The following is a 21948-nucleotide window of genomic DNA, read 5'->3' as shown; positions in this document are numbered from 1 at the left end:
TAATGAGTATTATCCAATGAGATTGGGCAATTAATTTTGTTACATATATAGAGATGAAATTAATGATTTGAGTGGGTACACGTTTGGGTGTTATGACTTTGCAGCTGTTCTTTAGGTATGGATTTTAGTTACCTCTTTATACCATATTATGTGAGCAACTCAAATTAATAAGTCCAAGCAAAAGCTCATACAATATGGTATAAAATAGTACATACTAAAATCTGTACTTAGGGACATATGCAAAGCTATAACAACTAAATATATACTCACTTGGATCATTATTTTTATCTCTGAATTTGCAATAAGATTAATTGCCCAATCTCATTATACAATACTCACTTAAATATAGTTTCTAATACCAAATATAGCATGTGGTTTTCCTATGGTAAATTACTTTAGGATAACCATCAAATGGAATCTAACTCATGGATACATGTGTCAAGGATAATCAAGTAAGACTTAAATGTTAGGGACTTGGTCTACTAAATGAAGAGATGAAGCTAAACTCCCAAACGTATATCCAAAGGAAGTAGAAATATGAGCACAAAGAAATACTAAAATAGTCATAAAGCTTTTAGCATCCTAGTGCCAAAACTAATATATAAAATAAAGCCAGTTTAGTGATATTTCAACATATTAATGATTTAACATGAGGATATTATCACCTAGTATGATTTTAAACTTGAACTTAGATCCAAACCAAATGCAAAACATGGATAAACATGCCTAGCGAGAAGCTAAACAATGTCTCAGGTAAGTCAACTATACATAATCTAGGAATTAACAATCTCAAAAACTTACTAATATATAATGGTGTTATATTGCAAATCTGGACATAGGAATAATACTATTGTATTCAAGACAATCTTTTCATCCCATAAATATACCTAACTGACAGACCTAAATACTTTTCATAAATAACTAATGGGACTGAAATAGAACCAATATATAAGCATGGTAGTAAAGGTGTTGGCCAAACATAATAAGCTATTATATAGTGATATTAATGGACTAATGTTCAATATGCAAGTGTTTTTGTTATTAGCTAGTGCAAAACAATAAAACAAAAACTCCTTCTAAGGCTAGGTATGCTTAATTAAGCTGGTTGCAAATTTTCATTAATGATATATATCTAAGCTTGGTATTGCACACTTTCAGTTGTTGCTCAGTTCTCAGCATTAGAGGGGGGGATGATATGATATATTTGCTATCTCTTGAGAAATATATTCACCATTATTGGCCAAAGTGCAAGTCAAACCTCAAAACTTTGCTCATAGGATTTGCACTCAATACCAACTATACACATATATGGGTATATAGAATTAGTATATACCCATAACTAAATTAAATTTATGGATTAGCTTTGGGTCAAACTAGATTAGTTTTTATAGCCTAATAAAAATGGGGTTTTTAAGATCTTTTCCTCTATTGTTTTAGTAATTTATTAGTAGTTTTGTCATCTTCCCTTCTTGATGACAAGCTCTTGACATCTCCAAGGAATATGTATGAGCTGTTTGTCAGTTTGGAAGGCCTAAGCACATTTGGAGCAAAATCTACATCAATACAATGATTACACTAGTAATTTTTTATTAAATAAAATATTTTATAGTAATATAGCTTTGATATTATTAATGTATCATCTAAATCAATTTTCCCTCTTTAAAAATTTTGGATTTAGAAAATAATCAATAGCAACCACTATCACTTAAAAGTTACAAACACTCAAGATTGATTCTGGAAAAATATTTAATAGTGTAGACAGTTCATCTCTTGGTAATATGTGTATAGTTATAAAAATAGATTGATCTTGGAAAAAAACTTCTCCACCATAGCCACGAGATATGCAATTTCTAATAATAAAATTAAAAGCTTCAACAATATCATTTTCAGTAACATTCCTATTTTGATCATGAGCTCTCCATGTTTCTACTTTCATATAAATTCTATAACCTCTTCCTAGTATTACATAAGTAGTATGATAAGGTGATCCTGCCCATCGTAAGGTTAATTGACGTATAGACTGACATACAAAACCCATAGAAACTTCTCTATGTGGCTCCCTATCATAACATCTTTCTAGAGCTGGACTTGAATAACCAAGGCATTGCAGAACACTCAAACTACATAAGATTATAATACTAATTAAGAGTTTCATTTAGAAATAACCCTTAAAGAAAATATTTAATATTTATAGAAATGCCAATGACATTGGACATGTCTTCTATAATATCCAAATGGCACACAAATGAATTAATAGTATAATGAATAGTTGGATATTTAAAATTGAGCATAAAATTTGGGCTCTGTTCATAAGGGGAGGGTTCTTGTGAAGAGCCACATAAGCACTAGCCCCCATAACATTGACAAGAATTCACATCAATCAATGCATCTAACACTTCTCCAAAACAAAGGAAAGAAAGAAGAGCATACTACATTCACCACTTTACCTCTTTTTTTTCCTCTGAGGGAAGAAGTGTGTATTTTTAGTATATTTAATTGATCAATCCAATTTTATTCTCACATTATATATTTCTCTAAATTATATTTAACTAGATCCTGGTTAAAATGAAGGTATTAATTATTTGAATGATTCTTTAGAAAAACTTGTGACTTGTGATTTAAATATTTATTTTGATAAGTATGATAGAGATGTAAATGTTTTTATATATAAGAAATCCTTATTCCTTGAAATTGGAACAGATCAAAATCCTAAGTTGTTGATTTTAGAATAAATTATAAGCTTTATTAATTAGTTGTTTTTCCAAACACTGCAGAATATAAAACTAAAGGTGATCATGATTAGAATTTTGGTCATTTGCAGATTGTTATAAACATGAAGATTCTTTTACTGCTGAATTTGTTGAAAATAAATTTAACTGTAAATAAGAAAATTATAATTTTATATTTTACAAAATATTTTAAATAATTATCTCTTTTAGTTAATTAAAACAATTTTATTTATTAAAATAATATTTGTATTCTATAGCCAATGGGCTTATGATCAATTCTACAGTATATTTTATTAATAACTATAAATTAAATATATAAACCAATATGTATATTTGAAAGAGAGCATTAGTGTATTTAATAATTGAAATTAGCATATATTAATTGATATACTCTTAAGTAAAGTATATTCATGGCTGAAATATAAACTCAGATTTGTGAGAATGGAATTTATGAGAATATCTGGTATAATACCTATTATGTACATAAAGTTTTTGACTTTGTTTAGCACACCCCCTTGCTGTACCTTTGATAAAATAATGGCACAACAACATATTTGAGTTAAAAGAAAATCTTGATTTATTTATTTACTTATTATTATAACATCGTTAAATGTGTTTAATGTATTGCTCCATAAACATTTTGTATCTCAGAAAAAAAGAAAGACTAATCACCCAATAACACACGACTCGTACGTCGGCACCATGTACTTGATGTTGATGAAGGCATCCTCTCCGCCGTGTTGCTCAAACATCTCGAGAGTTTTCTGTACAAGCTCTCCCGTGCAAGCCTTTTTTTGCTGCGCGTAATCGATGTTGTGGCCAATGTTTGGGATGTCGTTCTTAAAAATGTTGAGGATCGGGAGGAGCTGCCGATAGTAAGGAACCAGAGATTGCCCCACGTCTTTCTCAGACTGGACGAGCTTCATCATAAGCTGCAAGAGACCCTCCCACCTTGCGGGAATAAGAACCAAAACAATAATTCCGAAGGACAGACTCACAGTTACCTGCAAAGTGATGTTCATCACGGATGGATCCCGAGTGTTGAGAGCGGTCTTGATGGGAATAATCAACTGCGGAATTACAGGGAAGATTTTCCCTTCTCCTGCCTGGACGAACTGCCTTTAGCTAAAACGCTCCACAGGAAAATGGTACGAGACATTTACCTTCAGCAGATCTTCACAACCCTTGACAGCAATGAATCTGTATGGATCCTCCTTTTCCCGAATACCATCGAAGAAGATTGGCAGATAGTGGTGGTAGTCCATCTTGTTTATGTCGAGCTTCCAAGTGATGGTGTTCTTGGCGCTCCCGTGATCTACTTTGAGCGGCAAGTCACCTCTTTCGTAGAGCTTCCTGAACTGGAAACCACAACAAAATGTCAGTAAGCATCTAAGTGGCAAGCAAGCGAAAAAGGAGAAAAAAGAATATGAAAGAAAGTTCATTTACAGTTGATCTTTAAGAAAATCCCCGTGGGCCTTGGGCACTTCTTCTTACAAGAGTGTTGGGGGGATTGTCGCGAGCTTTGTATGCTCCAGCCACTGGAGGCTCGGCCTTCGGTGGAGCCTTACGCAGCTCTCCCCGCTTGATTCTTTCACCGTCTCCCTTGCGTGTAAAGTCGCTGGGATATTTTTTCGGCATCTTATGTCTGTAACACAAAGATTGTCAGCTGAAAGCCAAGAAAAAAACTCTAGGAAAAGCTCAAGAAAAAAGAAAAAAGAGAAGGATCTAAGCTCACTCACCTATACTCATTGTTGGAAGACCAATACGGCAAATCCTTCCCGGTGAGCCGACACAAATTGTGACGTCCGGCCTTCCTTTGTATCTGCCAACAAAGAAAAAAAAAAAAAAAAAGTACTTGTGAGAGTCGTCCAGAGCTGGGCAAACGTTCAAATCCCACGAGGAAAAAACTAAGACTTGCGGCTAACGGGATTCGACCCCGCGATCGCCGAATCCCCAGAAACCCTGGCGATGGCGCCGATCCGCGAGAAACCAGGAAATGGTGTCTCCACAAGCGGCGCGCGCGCCCTGAGAGAGAGATCGAGGCGAGGAGAGATCGCTTACCGAGACTGGGAGCGTCTGATCGAAGCAGGAGAGCGATTGCTTGGTCTTCTTCATCGTCGGCTTCCCCTTGAGATGCTTGTTGCAATACTCATCCGAGAGCAAATGCCCGGCGATATCGCCGATCTTGTCCGTGCCGCCCCCCATTCTTGTGGAAGGCGCGCCTCAGCTGCTCGCCTCCACCCTCGCCTTTGCCCTGGGCGCGCTCTCTCTTTTCTCTCTGGGGATGAAGCTCTCGAATGGTCACGCTGACGTGGCGGATTGCCGGCATCGCCTGTCACGTCGGCAGGGTATGCCCCATCAGCCCTACACGTGGCAGCCCCTATCGCGGCGTGACGTGGCGGGATTATGGCCGGACACTCTCCTCACGAGGGCAAAGGCGACACGCGATCGATCGGTCAATCTGGGGCGCTGATGCCAGCGCCGCGAGCTCCATCCAAATCTCTCCTTCAAGCTCGCCATGGATGATTAGGGCAATGCGATGGCGCTAGCGCTTTCCGCGAGCTCGGCGGCATCGGTTCTACATCCTCGCGAGCTATCCGGCCACCGCTCAAGCTTCTGGATCGCTGTGAGGTACACTAGAATTGCGAGCAGATTGGTCGCTCGGTGCAGCCGCGATGAATCGTGCCAGGGTGATGGAGGGGGATTCCAGTTCCAGCCGACAAGGAGGATTCTACTGGGGGCCTCGCTTCTCTTGCCGCTGACCTTGCAAAACCAGGGAGCTGGAGCTGTGGAGAATGCTCCGGCTGGAACCAGCGGGAAGGAGAAGAGGAAGCTCTGGTCTCTGGGGGAGGAAGACAAAGCTGCCGAGTCTCGAGTTTACGACTCCTTGGTGCTGGGAGAGCCTGTAGCGATTGCGAGCAACCGCGATCGAGTATGGCAGAAGCTCCTGGCTTCTCGGGTGGTGTACCTTGGCGAGGCGGAGCGTGTGCCGGATCCCGACGATAAGGTCCGACACTTTGATACTTTAGTTCTTCGTTTTTCTCTTGGAGAATGATCTGAGAATGGACTTGCGTCTAGTTCGCAGGTGCTGGAGCTGGAAGTCGTGAGAGCTTTGCGAGACAGATGTTTCGAGCAGCAGAGACCTGTTACTCTAGCGATCGAAGCGTTTCCATGCCTTCTTCAAGGATCGCTCAATCAGTTCATGAACAAAAGGTGACTATAGCGAAATAAAGTCGTGAATGAGTAACTGATAGTTTCTTCGCAGCTCCGACAGTGCTGATCTCAAGGCTCAAGTACTCGACTGGCCCGAGGGACGCTGGGAGCAATACCAGCCACTCTTGGAGTACTGCCGAGACAATGGAGTGAGACTCATGGCATGCGGTGCTCCACCGGAAGTTCTTCGCACTGTTCAAACCAAAGGCATACAGGGACTGAGCGTTGGCGACCGCAAGCGATACAGTCCGCCGATCAAACGCGGTTCGGCACTCTCGTACGAGATTTTTCAGCAGTCTTTGCAGCCGGATGTTCTCGCAAATGCATCGGTTCCTTTCGGCCCAGGACCTTACCGGTTTGCTCAAGCTCGGATTGTCCAGGATCACACAATGGCTCAAGTTGTTCGTCAGGCACTCGTGGACTCGGGCACGGTTGGTCTAGTGGTTGTCATAACCGGCGCTTCGCACGTCCAGTATGGAGCTAAGGGATCGGGCTTGCCGTCAAGGATTGCACCAATCCTGCCGAAGAAGACACAGGCTGTGATCTTGCTGAATCCCGAGAGGCAGCACATTCGCAAAGAAGGAGAGCTGCCACAGGCCGACTTTTTGTGGTACTCAGCGGCAAAAGTTTGTGTCAGGAACTGCTTTGATCGTGCTGAAGTTGCTCGCGTGATGAGTGCCGCCGGCAGGAGGCGCGAAGCATTGCCGCAGGTTGGTTTCGCTTAGTCCTTGAAACTTCATTCCTGGACTGATGGATTTCTTTCTTTTTTGTAGGATTTACAAGCAGGACTAGAGAGAGGAGTGATATCACCAGAGCTTCTCCAGAGTTTTCTCGATCTGGACAAGCACCCGGTTCTAGCAGAACTCACAAAGAGGTTCCAGGTGCATTTTGTTTTCATCTTTTCCAGGAACCACTAACTCACGCATGACTTTTGGCAGGGTTTGAGGGAAAGATTGCTTGCCGATCCACGATTTCTTCACAGGCTAGCGATCGAGGAATCCATCTCGATCACCACCACACTCATAGCACAGTACGAGCGCAGGAAAGACAGGTTTTGGAAAGAGCTGGACTACGTTATCACCGACACGGTGAGGGGATCGGTCGTCGACTTCTTCACGGTCTGGCTCCCAGCTCCGAGGCTGGCGTTTCGAGTTTTCAACGATGAATCGGCCGTCGGTGGCCTAGAGGGATTTCTAGGATCAATCCCAGACAACGCATTCCAGAGAGCTCACACTGGCACGAACTGGGATCCGAGTACACGTTTTCTCGCGGTTGTACTTGGAGGAGTGAAGCTCTTCTCGGTAGGATTCATCTCCAGCGTAGGAACTTTGTCACTCACGAACGCGTACCTGGATCTTCGGCGGAAACTCAATCCAGAGCTGGCTCCCAGAGTGACAAACAAGAGATCTCCGATCTTCAAGACCGCTGCGGTCTATGCTACGTTCCTCGGCCTCTCGGCAAACTTGAGATACCAGGTAAGTTGATCAAGTGTCTTTCTTTTTCATTCGTTCTAAGATGTGGATCTTTTGGTTCTTAGATCGTCGCTGGAGTAGTAGAGCACTGGATTGCAGATTATTTTCTGGCGTCGACGCCTCTCGCTGGAAACATACTCTCATTCCTCGCACGAACAGCCAACTCGTACTGGGGAACGCAGGTAAGATTGGATCGATATTTTCTGTTTTGCATTCTTAAGCAAACTTTTGATGCAGCAATGGGTGGATCTCGCGAGGATTTTTGGTTTGCAGGCACACAAAGCGGAAGGAAACACCCCGGAATGCAGCGAGCCATCCCAAAATCTGGATGCGATCCCGGTAGAGACGAAGGACGGCATAGGGGGAGAAATACTTCCAAACTCAAAAAATTAGGTCAAAGTTAATGTTGAGCGACAAAACAGTATACCAAACTCAAAGAACCTTGACTGATTCTCACGGACTAAACACCAAAACAATGCATTTACGATATTCTTGTAAGCTGATAAATATTAATCCAAAGAACAAGAATGAGGAAGTTTATAAGCTTAGACAAAATGCATCAAGCTCGAGGACACAGCATTGACGCTGGGGCGCTCCATCGATTCGTGTGTGAACCAAAGACGCGCACCGATTTCCCATTGTTCAATCCCCTGCCTTGCACACGCATGGGTGTCGGGCGGAGGAGGAAGAATCATCCATACTTTCTTAGTGCTACTGGGATTCAACACCATGATCAATAACTCTGCCCCAAGCAACACGGTGGCGACAAGTATCTCCTGTGCCGAGTGATCATCATAGAACTTGCACTGGAGATGAGCTCTCCATGCTATGCTCGCCTTGCACATTTGAGAGCGGAGACACGGGCTGAGCGCTATGGTCGAGCTTGCCCTAAGTACAAGCTTTGCCATATATAATTAAAAGAGTAAAGGCTTTTTATTCCAATTTAGATTCTATTTTTTGGGTTTAGGAGGTTTTCTTTATTACAGGCCCAACAAACACATTAGAGCTATTGTTGCTCACATTGGAAAGGCTCTCAGAGAGATTCAACAGGTGAGAGGTGATGTTTTCCTTTGATGTATGCCTTTCATTGCTCAAACTCAACAGTGTTTTGCAGTGAAACCAGGAATTGATGTGTTCTTGATATGCAATCTTGTCCAGTACAGTATTTTGTTGTATGTGACTGCAGCAATTCACAACTTCATTGTTCTTTACTAAGTCTAAAAGAGCATTGAGTTTGAGCAAGCTGGCTTCCCAAAACGTTTATCATTGTCATGTCCTTGCATTTGTGATTATAGAGGTTATGTAGGTTGTCAAACAGTTGCTCTATTACTGAGATCACCTCAGTGAATTTTTGCCTATTGTAAGTTTATTTAATCTGATTGCTACAAAACTTAGAAGCTTAATAGCAGAAAAAAAGTGTCACAATTATGCAAGGACAGAACACTGTTTGGAAGGTAATATCACTGCTATTGTTGCGGGATTGTTACAGTTTCTTTCTATGCAGCTCCTATCCAAGATTTAAGGGAGCAACTTTCTTCTTTAATATTGCACAGTGAATACCCCTCCCTTATTGATATGACCATAGTGTTTGCCTCCATGAATGTTTGACCAAAGTTTACTGGTTAGTGGATCTACATTTTTTTTTTTATAGTTGTTAACTATGTCATTTGTTTTCTCCAACTGTTGTCAAGAGTGTCGAGATGTTATGATTTGCAGGGGGGTGGTTTAACATTTGCTACAATGTTCTGGGCACTCAACACATCCAAATTCGACCACACTGCTGCTGTTGTCTCTCATTGTTAGAATGTCTATCTCTTTATCAAAGTATTTTTATCCCAATCGACTATTTAATCCAGTCTAGCAATTTCTTGCTATTAGCACAGGAATATGCCTATATGACTCATGTGCATGGATAAATTCTTGCCACATTCTTGGTCATTCATGTATGCTAAAGGCAAGTATATTAACTTTGAGCTCTTGTGTGTTTAAAAACTTTATTTCCATTGTGTTGATAGATTGTCTTTCTCATTTGTGGATCCTTTTAGTTCTTAGATCGTCGCTGGAGTATTTGAAGAAAACACGGAATGTGGATGTGACATTATACACTTGGGTCAAACTTTGAAAGCTAGGGCATTGACGAACGCTTGCAAATTGCCGTGCGAGCTTCCACCGGTGGCCACGGCCTTCCTCGCCTCGATCTTGACCGCGCCCACATTCGCCCGGATCTCCTTTCCAATCTCTCCGTGCATGAGCTCGTCCACAGCTCTGGCAATCTCCTCTCGCCCCAGGATCCCGTCCCTGGAGTGATCCTTGACGCGCAGCATCAGCTTCCTCTTGGCCAGGAACGAGCAATTGAGGTTCTGCTCCGACAGGCACGGCCACCCGATCATCGCCACGCCCGCGCACATCCCCTCGAGCGCCGAGTTCCATCCGCAGTGCGTGATGAATCCGCCCACCGCGACGTGGCGGAGGACGCGCATCTGGGGCGCCCACGACACGACGCAAGCGCCATCGCCACTGCGCTCCAGGAACGCATCGAAGATCTCGCGCGGGAACTCGCCATCCACGAGATTGGGCCGTATCGACCAGAGCACGCCCACATTCTTCTCGGCGCAGCAGTGATCCAGCGCGTGGAGGAGCTCCTGGAACTGATCGCTGGGCATGACCGCGATGCTCCCAAACGCGACGTAGAGCACCGAGGAGTTGGGCCGCGAATCCAGCCATTCCAGGCAGCGGAGATCCTCGCTAGAGAGCGCGGCGCGGAGGTCTTCCTGGCCGCCATCGCCAGAGCCATGCATGTGCTCGTCGGGGAGAAAGGGGCCGATTGGGAGGTAGTTCTTGACGCCGTAGTGGTGGTGGAAGATCGAGACGATGTCCGGCTCCAGCGCCTGGAACGTCCCCGAGAGGATCCAATCGGCCTGGAAGAGACGCTCGTAGGGCGGCTCGAAGAAGGGGATGATCGGGTGCTCCTCGTACCAGGCCAGGGGAAGATCAAATGGCGAGAACGATGGGATTCCAGGGAAGAAATCGATCTTCTTGTCTCCAGTTGTGCGATCTAGGAGAGATCCAAGTTAACATCACGAGAAAGATCTTCGAGAACTCACTCTTGACCGGGACGAATCCCTCGGATCGAAGCCTCCTCATGTGGAGCGTGACGAGATCAAAGGTCGCAGAGGTCGTGGAGAATGCCACTCTCACGAGCTTGAATCTGGTGGCAATGTCCTGGATCCAGTGGAGGAAAAGGTCGGAGATGATCGCCTTGATTGGAATCCCTCGCTCATGGATCATCGATTCCAGCAGCTCCTCCACGCCGCGCTGCAATCCGTCGCTGGATTTGATCACCTCCTTCAGTCCCTCCATCCCGGGGGGAGGATGATCGTTGGCACCGCGCTCCGGCATCCCGTCCGAGACTCCTACGAAATCGATGCCCTCGCGGGTGATGGGCTCCCGCGACTTGAACATCCGCTCGTGATTCTCGAAGGTGTTGATGAATGTGATCTGGAAGGAGCCCAGCGCGGCGAGCTTGGAGCAGAGATGGAGGAGCGGATTTACGTGACCTGGGATCACCCATGGAACCGCGACCAAATGGACTAGTTCTTGCGGAGGAGACGATGATCCCATTGCTTGTGCAGGCACAATGAAAATCTTGTGGTGCGCGGAGCTCTTATCCCGATGTTAAAGGTGAATGCTACAAGACACACAACATGCTAGAAACGCGAAAACGTCAAAATAACCAACATCTGTACTGAAAAAGGTGGTGGGAGTATGTTCTAGTATATGCTCTCATCTAACGGCTCACATCGTTCTAGATTGAGTTTATGATTTGGGTAAATTAAGTTTAAACATCTTTTTAACATTTTGGGGCGGTTAGTATATGAACCCCTCACATTATTCTAGATTGATTTAGTATATTCTTGTTATTTCTCTAGAAATTCTGCAGTATGTATGTCTTGGTTTCACGTCTTGTAGTGCCCATAAAATTGAATTGATAAGTTGATAAGTTGTTAAGTTATAATCATTGGGAAATATAAAACATTGACTAGAATAAAACATGAAACTAAGCTAGTATTAGCATATTCTAGGTATATTCATTTCTTCCAAGGGCAAAAGGTTGATATTTTCATCTCTGTTTTTAGGGTTCTTAGATAGCACGCAATGCTATGGCGTCTTCCTAGCCACTCGTGAGGTAATCCACTCCGGGAGGGCAACGCATTCACGCCAGGCTTTGCTATGGCGGCATCGGCAGCGTCGGCGGCGGTGCTCGCGTCTCCATTCCTCCAAGGGACTCCCCGCCATGCCAACGATCTCCAGGTTTGCCATTCCCAGCAATCCAGGAGCCATGTCCATAGCCCTAGCTCTAGAATCCAGGCGCTGGCGCTGGCCACGCACAGCGGCGGCGATCCGGCAGCTCCAAGTCCCGTGAAGAAATTGATTCTCAAAGGCATTGCTGGCGCGGCAGCGATTCTCGTCGCGGCGTCGCCGGCATTGGCCGCTGGCGAGGATTTGATGCTCGAGCAGGGCCAGCAGCAAGCAACGTCGTCTCGGATGTCCTACACGCGATTCCTCGAGTACCTGGACAAGGATAAGATACGAAAGGTGGATCTCTACGACAATGGCATGGTGGCGATCGTCGAGGCAGTGGCTCCAGAGCTTGGAAACCGGGTACAAAGAGTGAGAGTCCAGCTTCCAGGGCTTCCCGAGGAGCTCATCCGGAAGATCAAGGCGAAGAACGTCGACTTTGCTGCTCACATCCCGCAAGAGGATCCTGGCAACGTGGTGCTCAATATTATCAGCAACTTAGCGTTCCCGGTGCTGCTCCTCGGTGGTCTCTACTTCTTGTCGAGGAGAACTATCGGGGGACCTGGGAATCCAAACAATCCTTTCAACTTTGGAAAGTCCAAGGCCAAGTTTCAGATGGAGCCGAACACTGGGGTGACTTTCAACGACGTTGCCGGTGTCGACGAAGCCAAGCAGGACTTTATGGAGGTGGTGGAGTTTCTCAAGAGACCAGAGAGGTTTACTGCCGTTGGTGCTAAGATTCCGAAGGGAGTTTTGCTGGTCGGGCCGCCTGGTACTGGGAAAACGTTGCTTGCTAAAGCTATTGCTGGAGAGGCCGGTGTTCCGTTCTTCTCGATCTCGGGGTCGGAGTTTGTGGAGGTTTTCGTCGGGATTGGTGCGTCCAGGGTCCGTGACTTGTTTAAGAAAGCCAAGGAAAATGCTCCTTGCATTGTTTTCGTTGACGAGATTGATGCGGTTGGCCGGCAGCGAGGCACCGGAATCGGAGGTGGAAACGACGAAAGGGAACAAACTTTGAACCAGCTGCTCACTGAAATGGATGGATTCGAGGGCAACACAGGAGTAATAGTCGTTGCTGCTACAAACAGAGCTGACATCCTTGATGCCGCATTGCTGAGGCCAGGAAGATTTGATCGACAGGTAACTCGAGTGTTGGCATTCTGCCTTACCTTCTTCTCTTTTGTTATTTCAGGTGTCTGTCGACGTCCCCGACGTGAAAGGAAGGACAGAAATTCTCAGAGTTCATGCTGGGAATAAGAAGTTTGACGGTGATGTGTCTTTGGACGTGATTGCGATGAGAACACCGGGTTTCAGCGGTGCGGATCTTGCTAATCTTCTGAACGAGGCAGCTATTCTAGCAGGGCGGAGAGGCAAGACAGCAATCTCAGCCAAGGAGATAGATGACTCTATCGACAGAATCGTCGCGGGAATGGAAGGAACTACGATGACCGACGGCAAAACTAAGAGCCTTGTTGCTTATCACGAAGTTGGACATGCTGTGTGCGGGTAAGATTGCTCACTTTTGTTCGTTTCTTTGGCATCAAATACTGACGCAGGCTTTTCCTGTTTAACAAGGACTCTGACGCCAGGACATGACCCGGTACAGAAAGTTACGTTGATACCACGAGGCCAGGCTCGGGGCCTTACATGGTTTCTTCCGGGAGAGGACCCCACTTTGATCTCCAAGCAGCAGATTTTTGCGAGAATCGTTGGTGCTCTCGGAGGCAGAGCCGCAGAAGAGATCGTGTTTGGCAGTCCGGAAGTCACAACTGGTGCTGCGAGCGATTTGCAACAGGTTGCTTCGATGGCCAAACAAGTAAGCTGTTTCATTGGCATTGCTTTCCAAGTTCCAACTCTCGGAACTTTTGACTGCTTTACGCAGATGGTCACGGTGTTTGGAATGTCAGAAATTGGGCCATGGGCTCTGATAGATCCTGCTGTTCAAGGTGGTGACGTGATCTTACGTATGATGGCCCGGAACTCCATGTCCGAGAAGCTAGCCGAGGACATAGATCGGTCCATAAAGGCCATCTCGGACAAGGCGTACGAGATTGCTCTCGGCCATATTCGTAACAATCGCGCTGCTATAGACAAGATCGTGGAGGTTCTGGTTGAGAAAGAAACCATGACAGGCGACGAATTCAGAGCCATCCTATCCGAGTTCACAGAGATCCCCGCCGAGAACAAGGCCGCTTTGTCTACACCGACTCCGGTTGGAGTATGAAGCACGCACAACACCACCATTGTCCAAGTAAGTCGTGCACTTTTAAACGCGTATATAATATTCTTTGGTGTGGGAGACATGTACAGAGATGTGGGATTTCTTTCCTTCCCACTTGGAAGCCATATATCTTTAAAGTTATTTCTCTCGGACCTCTTGGTATCAAACAAAATTGGAGACGCTCAAGCTCTCTCGCTTTTCAAACGAACTCTCGGTTACCAGCGCGAACGTGAACCAAACATAGACTGCGCACAAACAAAAAACGAGCCGTCAGCTTTCAACTTAGAGAACGAACCGAAGAAACCAGACGAAAGAAACAAAAGAAAATTCGTTGAGTATGGAGAAGATCGTACCTTAAGAGCGCCTTTGTTCTTCCGGCTGGACTCGGCATCGGCTTGGATGATCCGCAGCAAGAGTTGAGATGGATCTCGTCTGGCACAACGAGGTGAAGGACTGCACGGCTCGGAGGAGAGCTCGTCTGAGTCCCGGTAGAAGCCGCCATCGTCGTCCTCCTCGATGCTACAGAACCGCGACGCTGGCCTCGACGAGAAACGGGACAGAGCAGGACTCGTCGGCGATGGCGAAGCAACCACGAGTTCATCATCCTCTTCCTCGTCAACTTCCGGACCATCTTCGGCCTTCTCCGGCTCGACTTCTTCCTCGACACAGGCGAACCTCACCTTCTTCAAGCACTTCTTGGAGTTCTTCCCCGACTTGAGAGCGCTGGGGAGCGGTGGCACTGGCACTGCCGAGCGAGCGAGCTGCTTGACGCCGAGCAGCGAGGGAGAGTCGCACGACTCGACGCGGAACCTGTCCGAGTGGTAGTAGAAGTTTTTGGCGAAGAACTCGCGGCTGGCGGCGGCAGCGAAGTCGAAGCCACCGCCGTACTCGTCGTCGTCCGAGGCGTAACCGAAGAGCTTGACTTCGTCGCAGGAATCAAAGCTCGTCTGGAACTCGTGGTCGTGGCGGGGGACGTGCAAGATTTGATGGTGGTGGTCGTGGTGGGAGGAGGAGTCACTGCTGGAGAAGCTGCCGAGCGAGTTGTCCGTGCTGCTACCGGGGCTCTCCAGGTCGCTGGGAGAAGAGGACGAGCTTGTCACGGGCGAGGCAATGCTCTTGCTACTACTCGCAGTGCTAGAACCAGAGCTCTGGATTGGAAACTCGCTACTACTCGCAGTGCTAGAGCCACCGGAGCTCTGGAGTGGAAACTCGTCACGGAAAAAGCCAGGGATAGGACTTCTCGGGAACTCGGAGCTGGATCCTCCACCGCCATACCAGAGCTCGAGGAGCATGCTGGACATGTTCTTGAAAGGCATCGATCCCGCCGGCGCTGGTGGTGGTGGATGCTTCGGCTGATGATGAAGATCGAGAAGCTCTCCCTCGAAGACTATATCGTTGCTGGAGCAACACCTCGAAACGCAGCACCGGCGGTCCACCAGTTCTTCCTCGACGCGACGATCCAACTCTTGGACTACCTTTCCGGATTCACACTCCCACAGGCTCGAGCGCTGCTGCTGCTGCTGCTCCGAGAAGATCTTCCTGGGCGATGCCAGCTTCCCCTGGAGCAAGCTTTTCATCTTGCGGGACAGGGAAATGGATCTGGGAGAGCGAGGAGAGCTGAGCGCCGGCCCAGCTTTTCTACCAGTGCTGCTGCTTATCACCATCAATCGCGGGGGTGGAGCAAGAGAGGAGGAGGAGGAGGAGGAGGAGGAAGATGGCGATGGCGATGGCGACGGGGAGGCTTTCCCAGGATGATCACTCTGTTGGAGATCCTTTTCGACCACCGTCGCCCGGTCAGCAGTTGGTGGTGGTGGGCTCTTCTTCGCCAACAGCTCCTCCTCGTCTCTCCTCCAGCGCTGCTGGTGTTCTTGGCGATCGAGCTTTTGTTTGGGAACACCTGGCTCGAGCTCCCATTTGAAAGGGACGGCGATCACAGGGCTCTCAAATCCGCCGCTGTTGGGAGGCGCAGTCGCCCACCTTGATTTCTCGTCGTTTGGGGGGTCCTCTTCCACGAACAGAGGGTGTTGGAGTGGAAGCTTTCCCGGTGGGTAGACCCTCCTATTCGATCGACTCATGTCTTTCTTTTCTTGCCTCCAATTCAAATCCTCTCTATGAATCTTTCCTCGTTTGGTAATCGATCGATGGATCGGCTAAGCTAATCCCACCACCGCCAATCTCTTGTCCCTGCATTCTTCGATCTTCATCTCTATGGATTCGTCGCAGTCTAGCATCCTCCCCACCAGTTTGACTTTTTGGAAAACTCTCAACATCACTACTGTGAGAAAGAAAAAAGGCGGAGGATCGATCACAGCAGTGGCACCACCCTCCAACAAACAGCGGAAAAAAAGCCAAGCGAGAAAAGGTTCTTGAAAATGTGAGCCACGCAAGAACCCTAAAAGTTGGAGAGATTATATTATATCCCACCCCGCCACCCCGGCCAACGTCATCCTACGTGATCGCTAAATTTGCCAGGCGGGGCCCCCCAAAAAATGCAACCTTGGAATACAAATGTTTGACAACATGGTTGTCTATTTTTTCTTTCCATTGTTTCAAAGTGCTTTCTTTTTTTCTTTTTTTTTTCCCTGCTCTTGCTCTCACGACGTCCGTCCACACTCCTGCTTGATTCGTTCGTTAAATTTGTTGCTCGCTCGTTTGTTTTGTTCCCTTTCGGTTCTTGGAAACTTTCGAGCCCATTTTTTGACAATCTCGGCACGCGAACATGGGCAAGTCACATGGAAGTTTGGAAATATCACGCCAGTGGACTAAAGAAAGATCCTTATTTGCCACCTTTTGTCAAAGTTCCAAGCCCTAGATCGGACGGCTCGCATGGCACCCGCGTTTTGCGTCATGCTTTGCTATCTCCTCCACTTTCTGTAATGGGTCGGTTTGAGGTCGATTGATACCATCATGGGCTTCTAGAAAAATTTAAGCAAAAAAGAGAATTCAATAGTCAATCGAACTCTAGCTTGAACAGCGACTGCTGCTTACCTTTAAGATGCATTGAATTCTCCAAATCTCCAACCAAGGGAGTGTTCGTTCTTCTTCTCTTTCTTTTTAGCACGCAGCAGTCATGATGCGCACATTGGTTGGGTCTTTTTCTTGATCATAACCCACTAATCTTTGGTTGGGCCCCTGGGAGCGAATGTCTGATCACGATCCTGCGAGAAACCACGCCGCAAAGTCCGTGAGCACTCAGTGGCTTCGAGCAGCCGGGAAAGAGAAGGAAAGTAAAGGAAAGAAACAAGCAAAGTACCTGATACACCACCATTTCACTCGACTAGAAAGTGCCTGTAGAGCTCCTCTGGACGGCATTTTTGCCCCGGCTTGAGCGAAAGCTTCAGCACTCCACTGGCAGATGGAGCCGAGACTGTAGATGGGTGGAGGATGTGAGCCAGAAGCTCCATTCCCTCCACCACCCTCAAACCGGGTTGGCTGAAGTATGATCCGTCGCAAATGTAGACTTGTCGACACTCCACCGCCGGCACGGACCAAAACCCCGGCTGTCTGGCAAGCTTGTGCACCTGGAAGCACGAAAATCAGCAGACAAAGATATGGGGAATCGTAAACAAGTACCTCGGACAATGTCTGCTCGACGGATGTGGAACAAGGAGCCAGAATAATAAACTCGGGAGCGTAGGATGTGATACGTTGCCAGTGTAGCCTCTCAGACGCACAGCCTGGTTTTTGCAAGCCGTCGTAGGCACCGGACAGGATTTCCATCTCCGCAATCCATCGGCCCCCGAGAGTAAGCGGATCGAGGCCTTGAAGGAGAAGCAGTCTCGGCTGGTGATGGACAGCGACACTAGCAGCGATTCTTCTCAAGCGGAGTCGGAGGGAGTTTATAAGTTGGCAGGCTTCCTTGTACAAACCCAGCATGTCCGCAAGATCCATGATGAATGCCCAGATATCAGATAACTAAGGAGTGAAAATCAGCACCGATTTATGGAGAGCTAGATTTCCTCGTACCGTGTGTGGATTTACAACGAACAGCCTCGTATCTTGGAGGCCTGCTCTGGTAATCTCTTCAGTCACGTCTTTGCTATCCATGTAGCACAGAGAGCACACTTTCTGCATGAACAAAAGCCTCACGTTATGACATTCTCAAAAGAACTTTTCTAACCTGAGTGATAATCAAATGAGGCTTGGTCTTCGAAAGCCATGGGAGATCGAGTTTGTACGACAACTCATTCTCCTTCCCAATGCTGGATCGCTGCTGGTTGCGACACACCTGCAATATACGTTTTCATGAACATAGTAAAATAACCTTTCAAGCGCAAAACACGACACTTACAATATGTCGTCCCATTCTGACTCCAGCCGGCTTATCACACGCATCGGTCACCCCAAGCAAACGGTGTCCAGCCCCTGCCAGAAACTAAAAGCGTGTGTCACTATTACAACTTTACTAGAAAAACAAGGAAACTTTACCAAGCTTAAGAAGGATCTCTGTAGCCACTGGAAAGAGCGACACGATCTTGTGTGGTATCACTTTCACGGTGAAAGGCACATAAATGCCTTGATTCGGGTCCATTCTTCTTGTCGTCGTCACTAAACACTGTCGCCCAGCTGCTCGACCCTCCTCACTTATGAACTGATCATCCATCGACGTGACAACCTCTGTAAGATCTTGTGGGGACAAAGCATCCTGTCCGCGAGCATCCCAAACCTCGGATTTAGACCTTGCAATCCTGGCAGAAGAGCCATCCTCAGTCGTCTCTTTGATGTCAACTTCGATGTCGGGACACTCCTCGTCGATAGTAAGGCGTGTGTAAACAGGACTTGTACTGAGAGACCTTGTATGTCTCCTAAACGGATCTCTTCCGCGCTCACTCCAGTCACCACTAGATAGCTTGCCGTGAAACTTTGTGCGTTCCATACGGGAAGGGGACATCTCCCTCGATTCTCCGAGGGCCGCTGTCACAGCTCTTGCTGCAGCGGAGCCAGCGGCCGCTGCTGCTGCTGGGCCGGCATGCGCTACTGCAGAAGCAGAAGCAGCGGCAACGGCAGCAGCTTTGGACGAATCCATTCTGGAAGATTTTTCAGCCATAAGTCAGAAGTTAGGAGCGAAGGCGAATGAGCAAACCTGCAGCGGTCTATGAGAGTGTGAACTATAGCCGGGTTGCTGCCGAAATGAAGCCGCGCAAACGTAGCCATTGCATTTCCTTGCATGTAGCCTTCTACTTCTTCCATCTTTTCTGAGGTTTCATACTTCAACACGAACCTGTCGCAATTCACAAAATCAAAATGACAATAAACAAATAAATAAACTGGCGTACCCTCTCGGACAGATGTTTATACCATCTGCCTGCAGCCAAAAGACCTCGCTACAGTTTAACATGTATCCGCGAATTTCGCCAATATGAGGAGGAAACAATACGCAACTTTCTTGTGTTGTTGCCTGTTTATTCTTGATAATGTCGAACGAAGAAGCAAATAATGAAAACCAAACAAACCTTGACATATTCTTTTGTTGTCGCTCTTAATTTCATTCGTGTCCAAAAAGGAAAAACGCCGCACATAGTGAACGGCTGGTGCTTGTCTGTCTGCAAGGGACAACGTCATTCAGCACCACGCAAGAACTAAAATTTGGACACCATACCTCGATGCCTTGTGACAAGTACATAGCGCCTCCAGCTTCTCCATAGATAATTCCTCCGGCATCAGCGAATGCTCGCACCGCGTAGAGGAGTTTCTTGTTCAGAGATAGCTTCTCCAAGTGATGCTCCAAATAGCCGCCTCCAAAGATAATAGCATCCAGTCTCGTCGGGAGGGAGTCCTTCAAAGGTGAAAAGAAAACTATTTCTGCTCCGGCGTCTGTCAGAAGGACAAGAAATCCGCAACTTAAGAGAGACAAACACGAAAACACGAAGTAATTACCTTGAAGCAACGAGAGATTCTCCTGGTAATAGAGGCAAAAGGCAGCATCCCTCGCGACTCCGATGCGGACTTTGGCATAAGGTGGCGCTGAACGGAAGTTTTCCAAGTAAAAGTTCGTGCCACCCTTTGGCTTCCACACACCGGCAGCCTCTAACAGACCATCCAAGTCGACGTGATGCTCAATCAAATCGGCAAAAACTTGAATGTAGCTCGCCGGTACTGCTTCTTCACCACTCAGGCTCGGGTAGAACTGATTCTCAGCCAAATGCAAGCCGTCTACGATAGGAATGCCACCGAGAACTTTAACGCTCGAATCGATGGCAGACACAGCTTCCATAAGCCAAGCCTTGTGAGCGGAGCTCTCCAGCTACATAGAAGAAGAAAACAAGAAAAAAGATAAACTAGGAACGAGAAAACTTAGTAGCAAACCTTGTTGAAGATAATTCCAGCAAAGGTGACTTCTGGATCGAAAGCGGTGTATCCTCGAATCAAAGCTGCGGCACTTCGAGCGAATCCTCTGGTATCAAGCACGAGAAGGACCGGAGCTCCCAAAATCTTGGCCATTTCGGCAGTGCTTCCGGCCTCGGATTTCCCATCGCGGCCATCAAACATTCCAAAGACTCCTTCCACGATTGCAACGTCAGTAGCTGGAGCGCATCGAATGAAGCACGCTTGGTTCGCCTCTCTGGAGAATACAAAGGCCAAACAAGAATATCAAAATTCGCGCAGAGTTCTTGAGATTTTCACTCGCCTGCTCATCATCCAGCTATCCAGATTGTAAGAATCATGCCCCGTCGCGGCCTTGTGATGCATTGGATCCGAGAAATCTAGAGCGCGGAGGAGGTAGGAATCTTAGAGCTCAAGAGCATTTATCACTCACCGGGGCCAATCTTGAATGGATGGACGCGAAGGCCGCGGCGCGTGTAGGCCGCCATGAGGCCGAGCGCGATGCTGCTCTTGCCCGCCCCGCTGCATGTCCCCGCCACAACGATCGCCCTCATCGCATTCTCACACTCCAAGTTTTAGGGTTTCTATTGGAATATGGAAATGAAATACAGAAATGTACGGCTACGATTTAGACTTCACATTTTTAATTTTAATAAATGATATTAAAAATGTTAAGTAGAATTTAAAAACGATATATTTTTATCATAAATGTTCTTGAAATTTATAATGCATTAATAAAAAATTTCTTTTCAACTTAACATATAATATTTTGAAAGTATGTTATTGCTATGCTAAGATATATAAAAACATAATGATTAGTGTATTTTCTCCATAAACTTAAAAGAATTTTATTGAGTTTTAAGATGTTTATAAAGATTCATAATGACTTATTCTTTATAAACATAAACTTAACTTTTAAAATTCCATCCATTCTTTTAAAATTTCCACCAATTGATTTCAAATCATCACTAAATCTTTCTTAAGTTGTTACCACATAAATTTTAATAAATTTTTACTAATTAAATTACTTCAAATTTGGTTTCGATGTATATTGCACTCCTCTAAAGCACAATTTGAGTGGTTTTTGAAACCATGCTTCAGCTTTTTGGAAAGCTTCATTTAAGATTTATTTATACTAAAATACGAAAGTTGGCAGCAAGCTCTGCTAGCGAATGCGTTCCTCCATCATGCACTGGAGTTCTCGCCTTTTAGTCTTGCTTGCCAGTCATACGTACCTGTTAACATATTCCACCATGCTGCATGCTCCTGCTGACGACAGCTTCGGGCCTTTCGAAACTCCTCCATGTAGATCTGCTCCACGAAACACGAGCAGAACTCGTGCTCTGATACAGAGTACCTTGGATCCTTATCGATCGTTTGCGTTCTCCCATGGAAGTTGCATATAGCTTCTGCATTGTCCAACATTCGCACGACTTGCTGGACTGACCTGCGGACGAAAGACATTGTTCGTCCATTGATAAACTCCAGGAGCACCCTCTGCCAATCTTCCTCATCTTTCAAAAGCAAAGAGACTTCATTTGGCTCCAACTCAACTGGTGGAGCAAGTCTCACGGTGTCGCCCCACAAAAGTCTTGATTTGCGTCCGCCTGCCTGCTTGATCCGAGCTATCTCCATGCAAGCCCCATCCAGCTCGTCCAGAAACTGGGGATGGAAACCAGCGAAGAAATCCATG

The 21948-nt window shown here is 46.4% G+C and overlaps 6 protein-coding genes across 9 annotated transcripts; 2 read left to right on the top strand and 4 right to left on the bottom strand.

The window, feature by feature from the left end:
* Positions 1-3288: 3288 nt before the first annotated feature.
* Positions 3289-5048, bottom strand: LOC9659805 (parkin coregulated gene protein homolog). The gene is made up of 6 exons (XM_002978857.2): positions 4791-5048; positions 4469-4551; positions 4224-4374; positions 3893-4087; positions 3734-3835; positions 3289-3661 (listed from the first exon to the last, which is right to left on the bottom strand). The coding sequence occupies exons 1-6, from the start codon at positions 4932-4934 to the stop codon at positions 3398-3400; spliced, it is 939 nt and encodes a 312-aa protein (XP_002978903.2). The 5' UTR covers positions 4935-5048; the 3' UTR covers positions 3289-3397.
* A 59-nt stretch (positions 5049-5107) lies between these two features.
* Positions 5108-7952, top strand: LOC9659297 (protein RETICULATA-RELATED 5, chloroplastic). Its single transcript, XM_002978985.2, has 7 exons — positions 5108-5736; positions 5815-5942; positions 5995-6652; positions 6716-6823; positions 6881-7417; positions 7480-7596; positions 7652-7952. Exons 1-7 carry the CDS (start codon positions 5269-5271, stop codon positions 7805-7807), a joined length of 2172 nt encoding a protein of 723 aa, XP_002979031.1. The 5' UTR covers positions 5108-5268; the 3' UTR covers positions 7808-7952.
* A 1425-nt stretch (positions 7953-9377) lies between these two features.
* On the bottom strand, positions 9378-11069 carry LOC9659804 (linamarin synthase 1). The gene is made up of 2 exons (XM_002978856.2): positions 10519-11069; positions 9378-10469 (listed from the first exon to the last, which is right to left on the bottom strand). Exons 1-2 carry the CDS (start codon positions 11033-11035, stop codon positions 9526-9528), a joined length of 1461 nt encoding a protein of 486 aa, XP_002978902.1. The 5' UTR covers positions 11036-11069; the 3' UTR covers positions 9378-9525.
* Positions 11070-11547: 478 nt separating this feature from the next.
* Positions 11548-14117, top strand: LOC9659296 (ATP-dependent zinc metalloprotease FTSH 2, chloroplastic). Of its 2 annotated transcripts, XM_002978984.2 has the most exons (5): positions 11548-12850; positions 12903-13216; positions 13286-13526; positions 13593-13961; positions 14021-14117. In XM_002978984.2, exons 1-4 carry the CDS (start codon positions 11645-11647, stop codon positions 13932-13934), a joined length of 2103 nt encoding a protein of 700 aa, XP_002979030.2. In that variant the 5' UTR covers positions 11548-11644; the 3' UTR covers positions 13935-13961; positions 14021-14117. The 2 variants fall into 2 exon arrangements, with proteins under 2 accessions (XP_002979030.2, XP_024539741.1); XM_024683973.1 differs by having other exon boundaries at positions 11549-12850; positions 13593-14083.
* LOC9659295 lies at positions 14063-16328 on the bottom strand. The gene is made up of 2 exons (XM_002978855.2): positions 14285-16328; positions 14063-14176 (listed from the first exon to the last, which is right to left on the bottom strand). The coding sequence occupies exons 1-2, from the start codon at positions 16004-16006 to the stop codon at positions 14147-14149; spliced, it is 1752 nt and encodes a 583-aa protein (XP_002978901.1). The 5' UTR covers positions 16007-16328; the 3' UTR covers positions 14063-14146.
* A 230-nt stretch (positions 16329-16558) lies between these two features.
* LOC9659294 (cobyrinate a,c-diamide synthase) lies at positions 16559-20823 on the bottom strand. 3 transcript variants are annotated; one of them, XM_024684063.1, is made up of 16 exons: positions 20689-20823; positions 20560-20635; positions 20238-20493; positions 19809-20175; positions 19531-19745; positions 19385-19474; positions 19208-19329; positions 19015-19152; positions 18360-18958; positions 18223-18296; positions 18052-18159; positions 17898-17999; positions 17505-17846; positions 17185-17452; positions 16920-17089; positions 16559-16846 (listed from the first exon to the last, which is right to left on the bottom strand). In XM_024684063.1, the coding sequence occupies exons 1-14, from the start codon at positions 20807-20809 to the stop codon at positions 17201-17203; spliced, it is 2862 nt and encodes a 953-aa protein (XP_024539831.1). In that variant the 5' UTR covers positions 20810-20823; the 3' UTR covers positions 16559-16846; positions 16920-17089; positions 17185-17200. The 3 variants fall into 3 exon arrangements, with proteins under 3 accessions (XP_024539831.1, XP_024539832.1, XP_024539833.1); XM_024684064.1 differs by having other exon boundaries at positions 17505-17789; XM_024684065.1 differs by lacking the exons at positions 16559-16846; positions 16920-17089; positions 17185-17452 and having other exon boundaries at positions 17688-17785.
* Positions 20824-21948: the final 1125 nt, after the last annotated feature.

This window comes from Selaginella moellendorffii, unplaced genomic scaffold (genome assembly GCF_000143415.4).
Source record: "Selaginella moellendorffii unplaced genomic scaffold, v1.0 SELMOscaffold_39, whole genome shotgun sequence".
NCBI classification, from domain to species: domain Eukaryota; kingdom Viridiplantae; phylum Streptophyta; class Lycopodiopsida; order Selaginellales; family Selaginellaceae; genus Selaginella; species Selaginella moellendorffii.
This window is presented reverse-complemented; position numbering and strand designations above follow the sequence as displayed.

Excerpts from the sequence above, each read along its gene's own strand:
- LOC9659805 (XM_002978857.2), bottom strand. The coding sequence starts at position 4,934 with ATGGGGGGCGGCACGGACAAGATCGGCGATATCGCCGGGCATTTGCTC. Across the intron at positions 4,088-4,223 it reads ACAATCCCCCCAACACTCTT|TTCAGGAAGCTCTACGAAAG; the intron begins GTAAGAAGAAGT and ends TGTGGTTTCCAG. Across the intron at positions 3,836-3,892 it reads GTTGTGAAGATCTGCTGAAG|GCAGGAGAAGGGAAAATCTT; the intron begins GTAAATGTCTCG and ends CAGTTCGTCCAG.
- LOC9659297 (XM_002978985.2), top strand. The coding sequence starts at position 5,269 with ATGGCGCTAGCGCTTTCCGCGAGCTCGGCGGCATCGGTTCTACATCCT. Across the intron at positions 7,418-7,479 it reads CGGCAAACTTGAGATACCAG|ATCGTCGCTGGAGTAGTAGA; the intron begins GTAAGTTGATCA and ends TTTGGTTCTTAG. Across the intron at positions 7,597-7,651 it reads ACTCGTACTGGGGAACGCAG|CAATGGGTGGATCTCGCGAG; the intron begins GTAAGATTGGAT and ends CTTTTGATGCAG.
- LOC9659804 (XM_002978856.2), bottom strand. The coding sequence starts at position 11,035 with ATGGGATCATCGTCTCCTCCGCAAGAACTAGTCCATTTGGTCGCGGTT. Across the intron at positions 10,470-10,518 it reads GGGATTCGTCCCGGTCAAGA|ATCGCACAACTGGAGACAAG; the intron begins GTGAGTTCTCGA and ends GATCTCTCCTAG.
- LOC9659296 (XM_002978984.2), top strand. The coding sequence starts at position 11,645 with ATGGCGGCATCGGCAGCGTCGGCGGCGGTGCTCGCGTCTCCATTCCTC. Across the intron at positions 12,851-12,902 it reads CAGGAAGATTTGATCGACAG|GTGTCTGTCGACGTCCCCGA; the intron begins GTAACTCGAGTG and ends TTGTTATTTCAG. Across the intron at positions 13,527-13,592 it reads TTGCTTCGATGGCCAAACAA|ATGGTCACGGTGTTTGGAAT; the intron begins GTAAGCTGTTTC and ends TGCTTTACGCAG.
- LOC9659295 (XM_002978855.2), bottom strand. The coding sequence starts at position 16,006 with ATGAGTCGATCGAATAGGAGGGTCTACCCACCGGGAAAGCTTCCACTC. Across the intron at positions 14,177-14,284 it reads AGAACAAAGGCGCTCTTAAG|TCTATGTTTGGTTCACGTTC; the intron begins GTACGATCTTCT and ends GTTTGTGCGCAG.
- LOC9659294 (XM_024684063.1), bottom strand. The coding sequence starts at position 20,809 with ATGAGGGCGATCGTTGTGGCGGGGACATGCAGCGGGGCGGGCAAGAGC. Across the intron at positions 18,959-19,014 it reads ACTCTCATAGACCGCTGCAG|AATGGATTCGTCCAAAGCTG; the intron begins GTTTGCTCATTC and ends AAAATCTTCCAG. Across the intron at positions 17,847-17,897 it reads TCGTTGTAAATCCACACACG|TTATCTGATATCTGGGCATT; the intron begins GTACGAGGAAAT and ends TTCACTCCTTAG.